The 21521-nt window shown below is 37.8% G+C and overlaps 1 protein-coding gene across 2 annotated transcripts in view; it reads right to left on the bottom strand.

Annotated features, from left to right (window-relative positions):
* The window catches only part of SIEL (ARM repeat superfamily protein), a 105100-nt gene that overhangs the window by 51011 nt on the left and 32568 nt on the right, over positions 1-21521 (bottom strand). The window contains exons 3-4 of one of the 2 annotated variants that reach the window (XM_089827085.1): positions 10715-10969; positions 10417-10608 (exon numbers count right to left, since the gene is read on the bottom strand). The exons of the other annotated variant lie outside the window; for it this stretch is intronic. Of the exons in view, the coding sequence (XP_089683211.1) occupies positions 10417-10608; positions 10715-10969 (447 nt within the window). The remainder of the gene's footprint in view (positions 1-10416; positions 10609-10714; positions 10970-21521) is intronic. 2 annotated transcript variants of the gene reach the window in all.

Here is a 21521-nt window from a genome sequence, read left to right as displayed (position 1 = left end):
ATTGTATTTATGCGGTGGTAGATAGATTAACAAAGTTCGCTCACTTCTTTGCTATTCCTTCTACTTATACAGCACCACAGGTTTCAAATTTATTCTTCAGAGAGGTCTTTAGGTTGCATGGGATACCAAGATTTATGTGACAAAGATAGCAAGTTCATGAGCGCCTTTTGGCAGGAGTTGTTCAGGCCATGCGATACAGATCTTACACCTAGTACAAGTTACCACCCTTAAACAGATGGGCAGACGGAAATAGTAAATAAATGGGTGGAAGGCTATTTGCAGAACTATGTGATTGCATAGCAAAGAGCATGGGTCAAGTGGTTATACATGGGGGAGTATTGTTACAATACAATATATCAGATGACCATCAAGATGACTCTATTTATGACATTGTATGGGTATGAAGCACCCAACTTCATGGATTTAGTTTTGAGGAACAATCGAGCGCCCAAAGCCAAAGACCTGTTGCAAGATACTTAGGATATCTTGAGAGCACTCAAGGAGAACATACAACAGACTCAAAATCAGCAGAAGTTGTATGTTGATCAGCATAGGGTAGAGCACAATTTCGAGGTAGGTGATATGGTGTATTTGAGGCTACAACCATATAGGCAATCATCGCTCAAGAGGAGCCGAGCAAAGAAGCTGAAGCCTAAATTTTATGGTCCCTACAAGGTGGTTCACAAAGTGGGAGAAGTTGCCTATGAGCTTGATCTTCTAGAGGGCAGTCCGGTGCAAAATGTATTTCATGTGTCGAGGCTTAAGAAAGCCATTGGTCAGAGTGTAGTTCCTTCTACAGATTTACCCCCTTTGGATGAGAAGGGGAAGCTCGTGTTAGTACCTGAGGCTATTTTGGACACCCTACAGAGGAAACTCAGATCCGGGATAATGAAGGAGTATTTGGTCAAATGGAAAGACCTGCCGAAGGAGGATGCTTCATGGGAGAGTGAGCAAGTTATTTAGCAAGCTAGATTGAGATTGCTTGAGGACAAGCAATTTCAAGGAGGGCGGACTGTAATGTCCCCACTTTAGCAATCGGCCAAGTGTGTGTGCATTAGCCTAGTTCTACATGGTCCCAACGGCTAACGAAGGGTTTAAATGGATCTTAAAGTGTTTTGGCCTAGTCATCTCCAGTTTGGGCGAAAATAGAGTTGATTTACTCAGTTTTAGGCATACTTACTATTTTTAGTAAGTCAACAGGACACGAGGGAGGCTAGGTTTGGTGATTGAATTTGATACTCCGCAGCGAGAACTTTCCAACAAGCTATCACTCGTGCTATTCAAAGTTCGATAGCTAATATATTTTTATGCCTAAAGCATTATTAAAGTAACAATTAATTTAGTTGTAAAATATTAAAGTGTTACTTTAATATTAAATTTTATGAAAATGTGTGCAAAAGGGGCACCTAAGGGAGACATAAGTGATTATTTTAATATGTTTTATATCGTACATCTTTTATCCCACATTGCTTATGTGAGTAGAATGAACCATTGGAGAAAGAATAAAAGGGAGCGTTAGTGGTTTCATTCGACAGGTTGAATTTGAGAAGAAAATGGATGTGTGAATTGTAGATATATTCTTGGCATTAGAGGACGTCTATCCTTTCATGTGACATTCTAGACGTCATTCCCTTAGGGTTTGGCCTTTGTGGAATTCATTGCTATCAGTTTTATATCCCGCAGATTGGGTGCATTTCCAGCTACAACCAAGTTACTGTAATAATCGCATCACTCTAGTAGCGTGTCACTGTAACAGACGTATCACTGTAGCAGATGTGTCACTGTAGCAGCGCGTCACTATAGCAGTCATATCACTGTAGCAGCTGCATCACTGTAGCAACCAAGTTACTATAGCAGCTGAGTTATTGTAGCAAGATACTGTAGTAGTTGCATATTGTTTGTAGCAAGTCAATGCAAGGGCCACGCCCTCAACTATTTGATGTAAACAATGTTTGTTCTGATTTATTGCTGGAGTATTCAGTGAGTTAGCTTTGCAATTGTTATTAAATTTTGGAAATCAATAATTCAATTCCTATATTTATGTTACATGCCAAACACAACATGATACAGACAACCTTTTAGAGCCATAAGGGTTGTAGCATAGTACCCTCCGTTAATGGTTTAATCTATCTAGTGCACAAAGCTGGCAAAAAGAGTAAAAGGCAGATTTTGTTTGCTTAAGGTGCTCGCCCTGTTCGTTGTGGGTTGCAAACTAGATTGTTTAGATAGGGCAACTAAGCACTTCCAACATTCAACCTTCATGTGCCCAAACTTGTGGCTATAATTGCATTGAAAGTTTTTCTTCCAAGAGCCTTCTGAATCCGAAGCAAAGGATATCTGTTAAGAAGACTGCTCATGGTACTTTGGATAATGCTCCAAAACTTTGCAGATGAGCATAATGCTCCAAAACAAACCACAAAAAGACATGATTTTTAGGAGAAAATTGAAAAAATCGAACATGATTTTTGGGGTGAAATATCAATCAAAACCCAACATGATTTTTGAGGTGAAAAATCAATCAAAACCTGACATGATTTTTAAGGTGAAAAAGCAATCAAAACCTGACAATACAAAGCTTTGTTTTTTAGGAATCGCACAAAACTTTGCGAATTACAAAATCAGAAATTTTAAAGGGAAAATTTATAGAAGCCCATAAGAATTTTTTTTAGGGAAAAAATATGAAAACCCATCAAAAATTATTGTTTGAGGGAAAAAAAATTATGAAAACCCACCAGAATTTTTAAGGGAGGCGAGACACGAGACTTTGCATGGTGCACATGCAAGTACATGCAACCCTCAAAAAGTAAAGACCTAGAAAATTTGAAGGGTGACCCAGAAGAGAGCTTGAAAACCCCAAAGAGAATATGTTGTCAGTTTCTCGATCAACTGGCTCAAAAATTGACGCACAAAAATCAAGGCACCCAGAAAAAACAAACGACAACCCAGTTGAGATTTCAAAAAACCCACCAAGAATCAGGCCATTTCTTTTTATCCAGTACAGGAAATTAAGATTTTGAACTAAAACAGCCTTGCTGCAAAAAATGGCGAATATGTGCAAAAAACAAACGGATCTGGATAGAAATGGGTTGCAGAACCAAACCAGAAGTCAGAAGACGGCGGATTCAGATCTCTCAAAATAGAAACCCTAATCGAATTATAGAGAGAGTTGGAAACAAATATGCATGTAAATAATTTCAAAAATAAAAAGCAAATAATTTCAACCAAGAAATTATAATTATTTTCGAAAAAATTTAAATTATTGGCTCTGATACCATATTACAAAGTAATTGGAAAATATTTGTTTATTATTAATAGTGATTAAGAGATCAATTTATACAAGAGACTGAATGAGTTTTCCTTAAGAAACAATCATAAAGAATAGAAACATTATATTCTAGAAACAGAAAACTAAATATTAAAAACATTCTAATATTTTCAGAAGATTATAATAGATATAACCATTAGATACGAAACAGAGATGATAAAAACTATCTATTATTGTAATATGCATAATTGTCAAGACCTGTGTCAAGATACCATTGAATTATCCCAAAATGAACACAGTCCCACAAAATTTACCAAAATGAATCAAGTTCTTTAAAATGTAAAGTAGGATAATGCCATAACCCCGCCATGCTATGAGGGGCTGAGCTGACCAAGGGAGTGACCAATTTAAAAATAATAATTAAAAAAAAAAAAATCCTAGGCCATTCTGTAAGAGTACCCAATTAATGAGAATAAAGGGGTTAGTTGTATGAGTCAAACTATATCAGATTTAATAAAAATTGCCCAGAAACATAGGGTAGAAATAAAAAATATTGGGAAGGCCGGCCTCACTTGAATGGTCAGTACATTTCAACTTGGGCAGTTCGAGCAGTAATGGGGGTATTATGGAAAATACATTGAACAGCAGACTATAAGTTCAGAACAGCAAAGCAGGAGCACAAACAGCTGTAACTATATTAAATTTATATAGAAACCTGGTAATAAGCTTTCAAGTCTTATTCACCTATTAATATGCCAATCAAGAAGGAGAGGGGAAAAATAATTATAGTCGCAGGGCACATGAATAGATATTTCTTTACAGCTTCCTTGTTGTTCCCCCTTTCTCTTCTTCTCAACAGCAAACAAAAAAATTTGGTAGCAAGTTATGATTAAGGGTGATGGGATTTGCAATTTATGTTTTTCGGGTTATAAAAATAGTGCAGGAGGGCGTGTGCCTCCACCACATGCCCCCAGACATAAGTATTTAGTTTTTGCTTAACAAACAATTGTTTCAAATTTATTTTTGAAATCAAGCCATTTGACCATTCCTAGAACAGTTGAGGAATATCTCAAGCATCCCAAGCTATCCTGAGGATGTATAGAAGTCCTGCCCTTGTGGACAGCATCAGAGGGAGGTGAAGCCAACTACCCCAAAGACGGGAACAGCCCGGAGATATCCCCTACCATCTTGCTATACCAGGATACCAGTCAAGTGTAACATGACTAATACCAAATTCAGGGCATTCAAATGTTTAAAATGGCAATCCAATTTTCTTTTTTATATAGTTAATAAAGCAAAAGAGTTGAGGCCGACATGTGATACCCTGTATCAAGATAGCTGTTAATTAATTTATGCATGTGTAATCTTATATCTACTCATTTGTTATGATTTGTATTAAATATGACTTCACTCTTCAATTGAAACATACCATTCAAACATAATACATACTAATTCAGAAATTATAAACACATCACAAGTGATATAGTGGTAGGTAAATAAATTCTACTTATTACAAGGTAATTGGTAAATACTTGCTTATTAATAACAGAGACCGAAAGGTCAATTTATACAAAAGGAAGAGATGATGTTTCCTTAGGAAACGATCGTAAAGAATAGAAACATTCTATTCCAGAGAAAGCAAAAAACGAAAGCAAATTAAAGCTAAAGATATTTACAAGATAACCATTAACTAATAATAGACGTCTTATCTATTATTGTAATACCCTCCCTTAATGGTTAATCTATCTAACACACCAAGCTGTCCTCTGAATTTGACAAACTTATCAGGACCAAGAGGCTTGGTGAGAATGTCTGCAGTCTGATCTGAGGTAGGAACATACTGCAGATCTATAGTCCCGTCTTCAACCAACTGTCGTATGTAATGACAATGAACATCCACATGCTTGGTTCGTTCATGGAAGACTGGATTCCGTGCTAACTTGATAACGCCTTCGTTATCAACAAACAGAGTAGTCGGTACTGCTGGTGACATCTGCATATCCCCAAGCATCCGACGAAGCCAGACAGCTTCACATCCTGCCTTAACAGTCCCTCTATATTCAGCCTCTGTAGAAGAGAGAGAAACTGCCTGCTGCTTCTTGCTGGTCCATGTGACTGCACCGGATCCCAAACTGAACACATATCCAGATGTTGACTTTTTATCATCAACAGAGCCTGCCCAATCTGAATCTGTGAACCCACTGAGTTTAGGATTAGAACTCCAAGAATACAGAAGTCCATAATCAGAAGTGCCTTTCACATAACGAAGCACACGCTTTGCTGCCATCCAATGATCAACCTTAGGAGCTGTCATAAAGCGTGAAATATAGCTGACTGCGAAGCTGATATCAGGCCTAGTAGCAGATAGGTAGATGAGGCTGCCTACTAGTTGCCTATACGTAGTATCATCAACGGAAGGAGAATCAGACTTGGCTGATAACTTGAGACCTTTCTCCATAAGTGTAAATGCAGGTTTGCAATCCTGCATTCGGAATTTGTCTAACAAGGCTCTGGCATATTTGGACTGAGAGATGAATATACCAGAAGACTGTTGCCAAACTTCAACACCTAAGCAATAATGCATGAGCCCAAGGTCAGTCATATCAAAAGACTGGCATAAGTGTTGTTTGATTCCCTGAATCAAAGATGTCGAACTGCCAATGATGATCAGATCATCCACATAGATAACCAGAAGGATGATGTCACTGTCAGTAGTCTTGATGTACAGATTTGAGTCTGAAGAACTCCTCTTGAAGCCTTGATCACTGAGGTACGTATCAATCTTGATGTACCATGCCCGAGGGGCCTGCTTCAAACCATAGAGAGCTTTTAACAATCTGAGAACCTGATGGTCTTTACCAGCAACCTTGAAACCAGGAGGCTGCGTCATGTAGACCTCTTCATGGAGATCACCATTCAGGAAAGCACTCTTTACGTCCATCTAATGGACCTTCCAGCCAAACTGTGCTGCCATGGCTAGGACTAATCTGATGGTGCTCATCTTTGCAGTAGGAGCAAAGGTCTCCTCATAATCAATGCCCTGACGCTGAGAAAAGCCCTTTGCCACTAAACGAGCTTTGTACTTATCCAAAGTACCATCTGATTTGTATTTGATTTTGTAGACCCATTTGCAGCTAATGGGTTTCTTCCCTGGGGGAAGATCAGAAAGGACCCAAGTGCTGTTTTTCAGCAGGCTCTGGTGTTCAGATTGCATGGCCTGTTCCCACTCTAGAATTCCTTTAGCCTCGGAATATGTTTGAGGTTCAAACACACTGTGAATGTTGGCCATAAGAGCAAAGTTAACAGAATCTCTAGTTTTGCTCTTTTTTCGAGTAGTTCTCCCATCAATGAGCTCATCATCATGAAGATCAGCAAGTGTCTTAGCCCACCACTTAGGCCGGAGAGGAGAATGACCAACAGTAGTACTAGGAGATGCTTGATCAGCAGGATCCTAATCAGAAGAATCTAGATCAAACTCAGGTGAAGCATCTTCAAAACGAGGTGATCCTGCAGGAGAAGCCGGAGGTGGCTGTACAGGTATCACTGGCAGGACTGGAGCTGTAGGAGCTACTGGAGCCCTCCCATCAGGTGGACCTAATGGAAGCCGAACTCCCAAATCATGAACCTGCATAGGCTGGTCTGCTGGATCAGGAACATGAGAAACAAGCATGAATGGTCCTCACTGCTCATCAAAGGCTACATCGCGGCTGTATATGAGACGAGATGTCTCAACATCAATAAGGCGGTAGGCTTTGTGAAGACTGCTATATCCAGCAAGCATCAGTTTCTGACTCTTGGCATCCAACTTGGTGCGTGAAGCATCAGGGATCCAAACAAAAGCAAGAGAGCCAAAAACCTTCAGGTGACTGATTCTGGGCTTGCGACCTGACTAGGTCTCTTCCGGAGTTTTACCTTTGACCGCCACTGTGGGTGACCGGTTCAACAGATAAATTGCAGTGTTAACTACTTCTGCCCAAAAACGCTTCGGAACATGTCTGTGTTCGAGCATGGAACGAGCCATCTCGGTGATTGTCCTGTTCCGACGTTCAACTACACTGTTCTGTTGTGGCATGTGGGGTGTGGTGAACTGGCGTTGGATGCCATGTGTATCCAAGAAGTTGGAGAAAACATTAGAACAAAATTCCCCCCCATTGTCTGATCTAAGAGTAATAATAGATTTCCCAAACTCTTTTTCAACTAAGGGTTTAAACTTCTGAAATACAATAAATGCATCGGATTTCTTTTTAAGGAAATACACCCACATTTTTCTACTGAAATCATCTACAAACAACAGAAAATACCTGTACCCAAGAACAGAAGGAGTGGCCATAGGGTCGCAGATATCAGCATGAACAAGCTAAAGTACTTGAGAAGCTCGCCAAGAATCGCCACTGGGGAAAGGTGTGCGATGTTGCTTCCCAGCCTGACATGCGTCACAAACTCCAAGGTGTTGGGTTTGAATCTCTGGCAAACCAAGAACAAGCTCATCCCGAGCAAGTTGTGAGAGATAATGCACATTTAAGTGCCCATATCGCTGATGCCAAAGTGAGCTGATGGAAGATCGCCGAGCAACCATAGCTTCAGCAAGTCTGAAAAGACCATGATCCTCAAGACCAACTGCAACAGTAGACTTAGTCGCCCGATCAATGATGGTGCACTGATGTGAATTGAAGGTGACTGCCAAGTGTGGAGAATGTCGCAGCAACTAACTGACCGAGAGTAGATTTAGTTCCATCCCTGGAACGTAGTACACATCAAGGAATATGAGCTTCCTCCCAATAGACTAAATTTGAATGTTGCCTTTACCAACAACCGTGTACTCTTCTCCACCACCAAAGATAACAGAATCTGAATAAGGCTGGTAGTCAGTAAACCAATCTCTGCGATGAGTGAAATGTCAAGAGGCACCTGAATCAATGTACCAGGCAGATGATTGTACATGATCTGCGGGTCTTTTAGCCATGAAGGCATAAAAGGCAGATTCCACCTGCTCAGTGTGCTCTGCAGTGTTCGCTTTGGGTTGCGAACCTGATTGCTTAGACTGGGCAGCTAAGCGTTTCCGACATGCAACCTTCATGTGACCATACTTGTGGCAATAGTTGCATTGAATGTTCTTCTTTTTGGTACCATCGGATGCTGGAGCAGAAGACTTCTGCTGAGATGGTTGCTGAAACTTGCCCTTATCCTTCTGAAAGGATTTCGCAGCAAAGGCTTGCTCAGTGGAGGTGGAACTGGAGCTGCTACCGAACTATTGTTTCCACCGATCTTGCTGAAGTAGCAGGGTGCAGAGATCAGTGAACTTTAGATCAACACCAGTAGATGTGATGTTGAGAGTCTCGATAAAATGCTCATAGGAATTTGGTAAACTCCGAAGAGTGATTACCACAATATCCTCTTCCTCCATCTTGCGACCGATGGCAAGTAACTGATCACGGATTTCCTGAATCCGATTCAGGTGTGCCTGGAGCGAGGTGCGCTCATCCATGACAATAGAAAAAAGAGTGTTTTTCAGAAAGAAGGCTCTGCTCTTGTCGGAAGTCTCATGAAGACCTTTTAGATGTGTCCAGATTTCGGCCGCTGTCTTGCCGGATGGAATCTGAGAAAGCTGGTCATCAGCTACGGATAGTTTGAGAAGCATTACTGCCTCTCGATTATTCAGATCCCATGTATCTTGATCAGGACCCGGAGAAGTCGAACGCTGCATAACACCCAGAACAAGTTGATCAGTGTTTCGATATTCGAAGATTGCAATGATGCGTTGCTTCCAGGTTCCATAATTGCGACCATTGAATTTGGAATTATGCTCGAGCAGAATATTTGTCAGAGATGCCATGGCACGTTTTCCAATGAAAAACTGTGAAAATTTGTGAAGGCACGTTCTTCGAGGCAAAAATACGGAAGACCCAGAAGAATTAGAGAATGACCCAAAAGAGAGCTCGAAAAACCCAAAAGGAATCTGCTGTCGTTTTCTGAATCCGCTGGCTCGAAAATCGAGGCACAAAAATCGAGGCACCCAGAAAAAACGGACGACAACCCAGTTGAGCTCTCGAAAAACCCACCAAAAATCTGCAAACAAAAAAAAATTTCGACCCCAAAATTTAGGGTTTCGAAAAAAAACGGCCCTAGCTGAAAAAAGCTTGAAAAAACTTCAAATTTCTTGATGAAAAATGGTTGAATTTGCTTCCCAGAGCACAATGACAGACTGAGACGGCTAAGAGCATGAAGATTTGATATAGAAACATGCAGATTTTCACCCCAAAAATGCGAGTCTCCAAAAAATGGCCACGATTTCCATGCGATTTGCAGACCCGTAATTCAAGAATTTCTCCAAGCAGAAAAACCCTAGGTGGGTTTTGGAGAAATTAGCTGAAATAATTTTGGAAAAATTTAAACAAATAATTTCAAGAAGAAATTATAAATTTTTTCGAAAAAATTTAAGTATTTAGCTCTGATACCATATTACAAGGTAATTGGTAAATACTTGCTTATTAATAACAGAGACCAAAAGGTCAATTTATACAAAAGGAAGAGATGATGTTTCCTTAGGAAACGATCATAAAGAATAGAAACATTCTATTCCAGAGAAAGCAAAAAACGAAAGCAAACTAAAGCTAAAGATATTTACAAGATAACCATTAACTAATACTAGACGTCTTATCTATTATTGTAATACTACTTACATAGAATATCTTTTTTTAAACGACTATTTGACTCACCATTTTCTGAAATTGATTATATCTGTTCATATGAAACATCTTGGAAGGGAAGAACACCCTGTAATAATCTCTTCTAATTAAGTGGATACTAAATGATCGATTGCAGAGAGGGTTGACAATCAATAGGAAAACGATTTTCACTAAGTAAATAGGAATTAACAAATACCAGCTTTTACTCAATTCCCAAGGAAGAAATCAAACAAAAGAAAGACTAAAACAATGATGTCTCCCTGTGGAAGAAAACATGACCAAATTAATTTCAAAATGCCAAAACTGGAGCCAACATGCTTTCATTTTTGATTGAAGGTTCTGTCCAATAATTGAAAGATCTAATGCTGATACTACTTAAGAAAAAACAATTAAAATTATTCTTCTATGTGACTTCAAGAAATTAATCAGGATAGAAAGAGACGATAAAAGGAATGTGGCAAGCACCATATGCATGTGTTTTTCCTGCACTCTCAAGTGATCAAGCTGAGCCATATGAAGCAAACCATGCAACGTATGCATGCGAACCTCAAAAGAATCATCGTTCAGCATATCCATCAATAAATCCAGTGCACCATCAGCAAATTGGTTAGAGAAGCCACTGAGCCTTGCCAAAGAATGAATGGTAGCCACACGAACCTATAAAGACAAAGACAGACGTATTGTTTAACTCAGTGGATACCATGTTGGGTATATGAAAATCACATCTCCATGAAGAAAATTTGCATGCACAACAAATTATTACCTCAAAAAATTCATCCTCAACCCCATGAAGAAAAGCTCCAGCAGCACTAAGAGTAAGAAAATTGAAGTCCTCACCACAATCCAGGTGATCCCTGACATCTTGAATTCCACTTGTTGATTTCTTTGTTGCTTTCCCCAAAATCTTCTTACTAAGGGCTTGGAGCAAAACGTTCTCAGATAAAGGCCCCATTTTCCCAAGTGCTTCAAGTGCTTCACTTCTCACTCTCATATTCATATCCCTTGAGAGAGCACACAGCTGCATGGCAAGTGTAAACATTTACACAATAAATATACAATGAAAAGTATTTGGAAATGCCATAATATTAATAGAAACAAAACATCTTTTTATAGACAGCAAAATCACAAGAATTAGAAACTATTAGATGAGTTTGTGTCATTTAAATTCTGGAATGCAAACCTTAGATCTGTAACATACACATAATTCAACATTAAATCAATCAAATTACATTTAATTTAAGTAAGTGAGATTTCTTTAATGAATAAAGTTGGTCGCAATTTATAAAAGGTTGAATGTCAACATGTCACATTTGTCAATCAAGACGAGAAACATTACAAACTCCATTACAACATTACAATGGATTTAGACATAAAAAAATAAGTATGTATTATATTTGAATGGTATGTTTCAATTGAAGTGTGGAGTGGATTCTATATGACTTTCTTTACCCTCGTGGGGTAACAGAGATTAGTTGCATACAGGATGTAAAAGTATTTAACACAGAATGTAAGAAGAACACAATAGTATTATATTCATTGATTGGTTACCATACACAAGTGTATTCCGTACAACCCCTTCCTGATCAAAAGGAATAATGCATACATATAGTGTCTGAGAGGGTGCGAGGCACTGTCATACCCATGTAACTCCCTTGGGTAGACCATCTAACTACCCATTTTCCCAACAACAAATTCACTCTTCAATTTAAACATACCATTCAAATATAATATAATGTACTAAATTAATGCCTTTGTCTTATCCTTATTATGAATAATATAATTGCAATTATTAATTTGGCACATTATATTATTACCTTGAATTGTGGGTTGTAGATTCACCGAGCTCACTCAGATAGCAATTCACCTAGGGATAGCCTGAGTGCACACAAGTTATGCCCTAGGGCTTAGAGTGGCCTAGGTTCTCTCCCCCCCCCCCCCCCCCCCCCTCTCTGGACTAGCCTGGGTACGAATTAGTACCTAGTTTGAGTACATCTCGTACTCTGGTCTAACCAGGGCTCGATTTTGGGGACCCCGATTCGAATTTGGTGCTAGGACAATCAAACTCAAACGAATTGATCTAGCCCAAATCAAACCAAGGCCAAACTTACGCAAATTGGGCACCAAAAACAGCCAAAAAGTTCTTTCTTTTTGCAAATTTTATAAACTTTTCACATTCTTAACCCTAAAAAGTGTAAGTGAAAGACTTATGTTGGCTTCTAACTCTAATTTGTGGTATGAAGTAGGTTATTTTGTCAAAAGCAAGAAAAAATAGGTGGTTGAGCAAGACTTTAAATCATATGATTTTTATGATACTATGTGACATTCTAATTTTTACTAATGCTCTAGACTTCATAAATACATGTGTGTGTGTGTGTGTGTGTGTGTGTATAAATTTTACATGTTTTTGTATGAACAAACCCAAACCCCTTTCCAAGATTTTGTCATACCAACAAACCAGTTCTTCGAACTCAAACTTTTGAATCACACTCAAACCAATAACTTAGCACTAGGGACACTAGGTGGGTTGTGGGTGCACGCCTTCATGCCCACAACACATCATGGCATGTACCCATCATGCATGCTTGGGGTGTACTCTATGTGCACCTAGGCATACCCATAAGGTACTCATGGGCTTTAGTGAGAAAAGCACCCAAACACAATATAAAAAATAAAATTAAAATAAACCTTTTTTTTGCAAGAACTCCAAAACAGCCCATATGAAGCCATTTCTCCCTAAAACAAAACATTTTGACTCTTCTTTTTGCTCCTTGCTCTCTTGTTCCTCATTTTGGCATTTTCAAGAGCAACTAGTTTTTTCAAAGGGAATCAATCGAGGAGGGCTAGATAACCTGCATAAAGGAGGAAAAAGCATCTGAAGTCATTTAATTCTATTCTCTATTCTTTTAATGAATTTTTCATGATCTTCAATAAAAATTTCAATATTTTTTTTAAGAAAAAATATATAGGTTGAACTATATATTATAATGTTTTTTTATCTTCATTCTAAACTTGTATGCTTCTACTTATTTAATTTTTTCTAATTTAGAATTGTGTAATTTCGTATAATAGCAAAATTGAATTGTAAGAATGGTCACTAGTTCAAGTTCAGTAGGCATAAATACAAACCAAAATTTTAAATTGATAAAGGATCTCCTTTATGAAGACATACCAAAATGATTGAATTTAATGTCCCCACTAGCGAGGACAATAATACTTACAAAAGCAATGTTAGAATTCATACAAAAATAAAATATATTTCACTATTCTACCCTCTATCCTAACTTAAAGACGTCTCCACATCGAGATCAATAACCCTCTTAAGGATCCTTAGATCCCTGGTTACTTCTCCGTCTTCTATGAAGTGCTCCCTTTAAGGTCCTTCCTAGAAGAAACATTCTCTATCCAAGGCCCTTGACACATATGCATATATTAACATCTACGAAATATTCTGGCCTTATAACCATATTAAGATCACTCTCTTCCCAAAGGGACTCTCTTGATCTTAAGCTATTAACCATATTAAGATCACTCGCTTCCCTAAAAACGGACTCTCTTTATCTTAAACTATTAAGCCATGTGTGTTATCCATTTTGAATTCCACCTTTACATATACATATGTATATGCATAAATTATCCACAAGTATGATTTATTTATATAAAGAAATTCATAAACATAATTAAACAAATATAATCTATAAACATACCTTTCTTACCTTCCTCTTTGCTTGGTCCATGTGGCTCTATCATTAGTCAGCCCTTCAATGAATTATTCCTTCTAGATCATCTCAATTCTATATTCACTTTCTAAAATTCTTCCTTTTCTAACTATAAAGAAAGCATAAAATATAATTTTTTGTTTCTTCTTTTCCAAGAGTCACAACCTTTCATAATACAAATCCTTTGAAAAGTCACAAAACTTCATAGTTATAATCCTTTAGAAAAGTCACAACACTTCATAACTAAAATCCTTTGGAAAAGTCTCAATACCTTATAACTACAACATTTTGAAGAGTTGCAACTATTCATAATTATGGCCCTTTGGAAGGTTCACATCCTTTCAATATCATTGATACCTTTTCAGAAAGTCACTTCCTTATTTTCTTCAAATTACTTTCCTCTTCCATTTTTCCTTTTTGAACTCCTATCTTCTCCTCTTCGTTTTTCCCTCTCTCAAAAATAAACTCTCCTCCCTTTTATATCTTAATTTTAAGGAGTCATGTCGATTTGTTAAATATCTCTTGACTTTTCATTAGATTTAATTAATTTATATTATTTATTTACTTATTTGTGTTTATTATTAAATTCTATTTGAAAAGTTATCATAATTTCTACGATATTGTCTCTTGTATTTAATTTTATTTCTTTATTTAATCATTGTAATTTTATTATTTTTTAATTATTTAAAATTTCATACCAAATATTATTTCTTTGATAATATAGATTAAATAATTATTATTTCTTATTTTTTTTATTTTAATATTAGTTTTAATATAACTTTATTATTATTTATTTAATAACATTGTATTATCTAATTATTATTTAAATTCTATCTTAAAACGGGGATATGACATTGAACAACTTCCAAGAAATGGGAGATATCTTTGAATTGTAACGACTGTAAAGTCAATTTTAAAGAACTCATATTATTGAGTGAAACTTAACTTCTTCCGCCCTTTTGGGAAAGAGGCTAGTGTAGCATGCTGAATCTAACTACCAAATAAAATCAACAAATAATGAACAAATCATAGGAAAATTGAATTTTCTTTTAACTCATATTAACAAAAAGAACTACTTTCCTTTTCACATGAATATGATAATCATAAGGTTCATTTAACTAACTAAAGTATCGCAATATACAATCATCTAACTACTTCCACATGAAAATGAATTAACTAGCAATTTAATTATTGTTTAACTCAAAGAAAGAATTCGATAACTGAATAAACTAACGAAACATGAAACATAGAACCTAATGTAAGTGTTTGCCCTTGTTTTATGATTCTATTGTAATGTCCCCAATTTTAGCAAGCTCCTGTAGCTAGGCTTAGTCATTCATTGCTGTGACCCTCATGAGCTGACAGTTTGATTTGAGGGTCTTCGTGGCCATCTTGCTATTTTTAGTAAGTCTATTTTGAGGTGATTGCTATTTTTTGCAGTTCAGTGGAGGCACAGGTGGTTGGTCTTCATCTGCAGTGGAATGAGCATATTCATAAAGTTCATATATTAAGTTATTAATGAGGCATTAATTATTAAGGAACTTTATCTTATTTCATGTTATAATTTGAAAGTGTAAATGAGAAGCCTTTTAAGTGAGACTCGTATTGGAGAAGCTGGATTGCACAACTAAATTATAAATATGACTCCATGATAAGAATTATTCAGCTCATTGTCTATTGCTTTTGATATTTTCTTGTGAGGGTTTGAAGTTGTAAATTTTCTTGAGGACTGATTCCTCTTGAATTGTACATCAATTGATGTTGCTGTAAAGTAACCAAGTTTGTGAGCTGAAGCCGGGTCGAACATTCCAATTCACTGTTGTTGTATAGTGAATTATATTGGAGTTTTTCAATCTGATATTGGGCGTCCATTTGGTGTTAGAGCTGAAATTGACCCAGCCTTCTATACTGTCTTTCCTGTGACTGGAAGGTGTTTGTGTATTGCAAAATTGGTGTCTAACATCTTTGCAACTAGGTGTGATTTATCTCTGCAAACTAGGCAACGTTGTCACTGAATTTAAGCATCTAATATCTCTGTTTTTTAGGCAGCATTTGTCTTGCATTTTGGCATTGCTATTCCAGTGTCTCATTCATTGCTGGCGACATCTTTTAGTGGCATGTGGCACTGCATTTTAGGCCTTCTGAGATATCCTGTTGGGCCCTGTTATCAACGCCATAATGGGCATTCAATCTTGCTGCAAACACTCAAGATTTAGCGTGAATCTGTTTTTTTTGGCGTGCCAATTATCTTACAGCCACGTGAGAGGGTTTTCCAAGCAATTAACAAGGCATTGTTTGTCCTTTCCAAGCTGCATACTGTACTTGACATGGGAATTGTGGTGGTTGGAGCAAATTGAACTTCTTCAACTGCTATCAGGTTCGTTCTGGTTTAAATGTAATTCCATAATTGTGAAGCCATTATATTGCTATTTCATCAATGCAAGGAGATTGTTAATTTAGATTAAATTGCTTGTCTATTTCTCAGTTTATTTTTTGTTATTTTTTATATTCAAAAAAATCAAATATCACAAAAAATAATTTGCGAAAAAAAAACCAAGAAAATACTGATCAGCTTTGCTAGTGAGAGCCAGCAGAGTTTTTACATCTGCAAATGCTCTTGAATAGCATGCAAGAGGGGAAGAGCACAATCGAGGGCTTTATTTCCGTACCTCTATTTTTTCAATGAATGCAAAAGTACAATAACAGTATATGGTTTCCCCATGATATTTCATGGAGGTTCAATTTGAAGTTTCATTTCATTAACAATGCATGTGAAGGCTTCCATTTGAAGGATCAATTGAGTAATTCAACTATACTAGTGGATGACCAATTGATATAATCCAAAAGTATTAATTGATGTATGTTTTATGACCCACCAAACAATAGAACAAAATACCGATGTATCTTATCCTCTCTTGAACCAAGTCTCATGTATGCTAAGATTGTGAGAAGATCATACGATGACTCCAAGGTTCCTTTTATGTTAGGTCTTGATCAGGATAAACTCAGTGGTTAATGTGATTTGTTAATGATCACAAAGGACCTTAGGTATATTCACTCAGGTTTATTTCAAACCATGTTGGATATGGGAGCTATCAAAAGGTTTTCCAATGAAGTATTTTTGGGGGATTTTCATAGAATATGCAGAAACAACAGAGAATTAGGGTTCACAGATTCTAATCTACTCTAAGATAAGAAAATTATTAATGTCCAACAAGAGACCACCAAAAGTGTCTAAGGGACTGGAAGTTACAACAAGGGAACAACAGCAAAGAGAGCACCAAATGGTGCTCGGGGAAAGAACTAACAACCAAAGCCAAAGAGCAAAAGAGCAAAGAGAGGGACCATCCAGAGGTCAAGAGCAATAGATGACACTAAATAACAACAAACACAAGTCAATCAACCAACAAGAAGTAATTCAAAACCAAAGGATAACCAATAGAGCGAGAGGAGATCTAAGACCATCTCCAAGTACCCCTAGGGGTGGAGGGTCGGCTTCTGTGCATATAATCTTTGTGAGGTCTCACAGATCTGATGTGAACAGGAGTAGACTGGCCCAGTAAACGCTTGGTGCCTTTGGTGGGGGCAACTAGCAAAAAGAAGTGAAAACAATTTAGGCTATGCATAATTAACCATGGATCTTCTCTACTATTATCATCACAAGTTTTCATACCTAGAATACAGTAATCTAGCTTTTCACTTGAATGAAAGCTTCTGCCAAATAAGTCTAACACAAACTATCATTACTATTACGAAGCAATTGGTAAAATACTTGCTTGTTATTAATAGAGACCAAGAGGTCTATATATACAAAAGAATAAAGTGATGTTTCTTAAAGAAACAATCATAAAGAATAGAAATATTCTATTCTAGCTAAAAGAAAGCTAAAAAAGCTAACAGATAACTACAGCTAACTAAATATTAGAAACATTCTAATATTTACAATAGATTACAAATAGATTACCATTAACTAATAATAGACATTTATCTATTATCGTAACACCCTCCCTTAATGAATCTCTGTGAGGTCTCACAGATCTGGTGTGAACAGGAGTAGACTGGCCCAGTAAATGCTTGGTGCCTTTGGTTGTAATGCCCCCTTTTTAGCATTCATAGCATGATGTTGTCGTTAGCCTATTTCCCCACGGTCCCGTAGGCTAACCAGGACATTAAAGGGGCTTAGAGGCCATTTGGCCTAGATAGTTTCAGTTGCAAGTCTTTTTGAGGGGTTTTGAGGCAACTTTGGGCATACTTACTATTTATAGTAAGTCATCTTGGACATGGGCAGAGATCCAGTGGCAACGGTATGTCGATGGTAATTGTTTAAAATCGACAAGAAGACTTGTTTATCATTGATAAGATTTGTTATGCATTGATAAAGCTATTTTATAAAATTAAATTTAAATATTTAACTTTATTCATGCACAGACTATAGTTTGTGGGAAATATTTAAATTAAAAGTCCCCTTTATTTTATAACACATTGGAGACATAACTTACATAAAGGGAGTTATGTTTTATCCCACATTGAGAAAACGGAGGATGAAGCTCTTGTGAGAACACTATAAAAGAAATGGAAGAGCTTCTTTTAAGCATGCTTGGGAAAATCAAAGAAATTGGAAAATTTTCTGGAGATCATGTCTCAATAGTTTGAAGGATGAAATCCCTTCAAGCTGAAAATCTTGATGCCATTGAAAGATATGGTCTTGAGATTCAATAGGGTAGTAGTCTGAAAAAAGCAGATATGAAAAAGCAGCCCGAAAAAGCAGAACCGAAAAAGCAGGCCGAAAAAGCAGTCCGAAAAAGTGGAACCGAAAAAGCAGGCCGAAAAAGCAGTCTGAAAAAGCAGTTCGAAAAAGCAAATCGGAAAAGCAAAACAGAAGGGACAGCATTGAAGAAAATTATTACAGCCATCTACAACGAGGTTCCTTTATTAGTATTGTTTTTTTAGGGTGTTATAAGTTTCAGCTGTAAGTGTGCATTATACCAGCATTATCATTTTGTAATTCATGCAAATGCCAAAGTCTTGGCCATATTTCATGAGCATTGTATTTTTCCATTGCAATTAAGAAGATAATAGTTGCTGGGGTCATTTAAGCAATTTAATATCATTATTTATTAGCGAGTTAGTTTGCATACCAACTGTTTGTAAAAATGTCAGTTGGCTGTAGGTGTTCATTTCTCATGCTTAGATCATATATATGCACTGAATATTGTGAAAATTAGTAGCACACTCATGTTAGGTCATTGTGTAGTCCATTATAGTCTTCTAGCACAAGATTTTCATTGATGCAAATTGGAAAAAAGTCATTTAAAGCCAGCTGAAAAACTATATCAGTCATACGTCCCTTGCATGTGAATTGTTTGATGAAATTCTTTGAGCTTTCATCAGCATTTTTTGAGAGCAGATTTGAGGAGGGTTGTTACAGTGGTATCAGAGCTTGCTTGCAAAGTGTTTGACAAAAATGTCAAACAACTGAAGTATAAAGATTTTTGGTGTTTGAAGAAGTTATAACCTATTGGGGTTATTACAGTGGTATCAGAGCGGTTTCCTGCCATCCTGTGGAGGTCTTATTGGGAATTTGGATTAGCCAGATAGAGAGAAAAATGTTTGACAAAATGAATGCCGGTCCAAATCAGGGAAAGGAAAGATTCTTACAATTATTAGACACCTTAGCACAAGGACAGCGATCAGCAAAGCAAAGAGCACAGGAACAGAGTCAGAGATTTGAGCTTATGATGGAGAAAATAATCAGAATGGTAATAATCAGGATGGAGCACATAATGGAGGCGAACAAGTTGAGAACAATTTCGGTCATGCACCCCAGCAAACTAGGACAGTGAGTTCGAGACCCATGGTTCCAACATTTCCTCCTAGAGCTCCAGAGCAGCCCGTACCAGAGCCCCAGATCACTGATATACAGGACCAGCTGAGGAGAGATTGGGAAGCCGAATCCAGATTTTATAGCTGCAATTACCTTTAGGGAGTATATAGATGTGCGGATGAAGCATATGCCATGTGGACATGACAAGAACCAGAGCTATGAGCTACGGAAGAGAGTAGGGAAACTTCAGTTACCATATTATGATGGCTCAGGGAAGTCTACAGCAAGAGCTTAGGTTCAAAGGCTTGACACATACTTTCAAATGAACCCTATGCCTGAGGAAGAAGCTATTAAGTATGCAGCAATTCACCTAGATGGGTTAGCACACGAGTGGTGGCATCATGGTATGGTCACTATGGGTCATGCACACATCACCTCATATGTGGAGTTTAAGGAGAGACTGATTGAACGTTTTGATAGGCCTAAGGATCGTACCTTCCCTATGACAGGCAGAAACTTGTATGAGGAGTTTAACAGACATGCTGATTCGATACAGGGAGACATTAGCACATCTTCAGGTAATGGTTTATCTGAATCATCTTCACAGGCAGAAGGGGTTACAGATGTTGTGCAGGTTGAGCCAGTTGCATTAGAAGGTGATATCACAAGCACACCGGATTGTGTGATTGACACAGATAATGATTCCAGTACAATTGGGCTGGATGAAGTTACAGTAGTTGAGGATACTGTCATGTTTGAGGATAGTACAGTTGATCAGAAGGTGAGCATTCAGGACTTTGCAGAAAATGAGTATCAAGCACAGTTGGATGCTTCTTCACATGAGATAGAGGCTAGTAGCTCTTCACTTGGTTTGGCAAGCCAACTGAAGACAAGGGATAAGGATATTGTCGCAGCTTTATCTCATCATGACAAGATGCATGGACTGATTGAGAATCACATTTGGATGATTCAACTGCAGGAGAGACAGAAAGGAGTCACAACAGGTTCTTCTTGTGACGACTTACAGCAGATCAAGGAAGGCATGGAGGCAATGAAGGTAAGTTACATACACCTACTTTCAGATCACGATCATCTCCTTAATCTTGCAGGGATCTATTTAGATGCATTGAAGAAGGAGGAGGAGGTTGACTGGCTTTCTCATGAGCTGGAGGATACTCGGAATTCCTTGGTGTGTATTCAGTTGGCTCTCCAGGATTCTGAGAGACATGTGGACGAGCTTTGTCTTGAGGTGAGCTCAGTTCGAGAGTTAGCACATATAGCAGGGACTCTGTTTTCTTTTACAGTCAAGTCACATGTTGATGATTTCCCAGAGATGACAGAATTTACAGGAGAGTCCCAGGATCTGAGTATTACAGATGATAGCTATTCTGAGGTTACTCCTTTGGACAGTGTACCAGGGATAGAGTATAGGAGTTTGACCAATAGGCACAATCATGTGTCTAGTTAGCTGAGAGTTGGCAAGCGACACATTGCTATTGCGTGCGAACATTTTGATGCTGCTCGCCAGTTGTTAGCAGTTTTTGGATGGGGTTCTCCTACTAGTGATGAGCAGGGAGGTAGTTATCTTTCCTTGACAGAGATTCACTCTTTATGGGAGGCTATTCGGATTCTAAGACAGAATTATATGCAGTTGGTAGCCGACAAAGATTATCTTATGGAGTGGGGCAGTACAGCGTACGAAGCATTATTGGCCAAGGAAGATGAGGTGAGTGAACTTACTCAGCAGCTCAAGGTGACTTCTGAAATTTTTGAGAGTACATAGTTGGCTTTCGAGGAGTCACAATTTCATTTGGCTAAGGTGACCGTGGAGTTAGAGCGACGGCAGTCTTTACCAAATTTTGTACAGTCAAGCTGTGGTGTCTGGTGATCCGAGGATGTCCATGGTCGAGATTGTCAAAGACAGTGGAGATGGGGATGCATCCACCCTTGATACTAACATTGGCATATCAATTTCGTTCCTACTAGAGTCAGGATCAGTTGAGTTGGGTGCTGCAGCAAATTGTTGTGGT

This window comes from Cupressus sempervirens, chromosome 4, assembly GCF_028749045.1.
Source record: "Cupressus sempervirens isolate cs-2001-9-10 chromosome 4, ASM2874904v1, whole genome shotgun sequence".
In the NCBI taxonomy this organism is placed as follows: domain Eukaryota; kingdom Viridiplantae; phylum Streptophyta; class Pinopsida; order Cupressales; family Cupressaceae; genus Cupressus; species Cupressus sempervirens.
The sequence above is the reverse complement of the archived record's forward strand: the minus strand, read 5'-3'. Positions and strand labels throughout refer to the sequence as shown.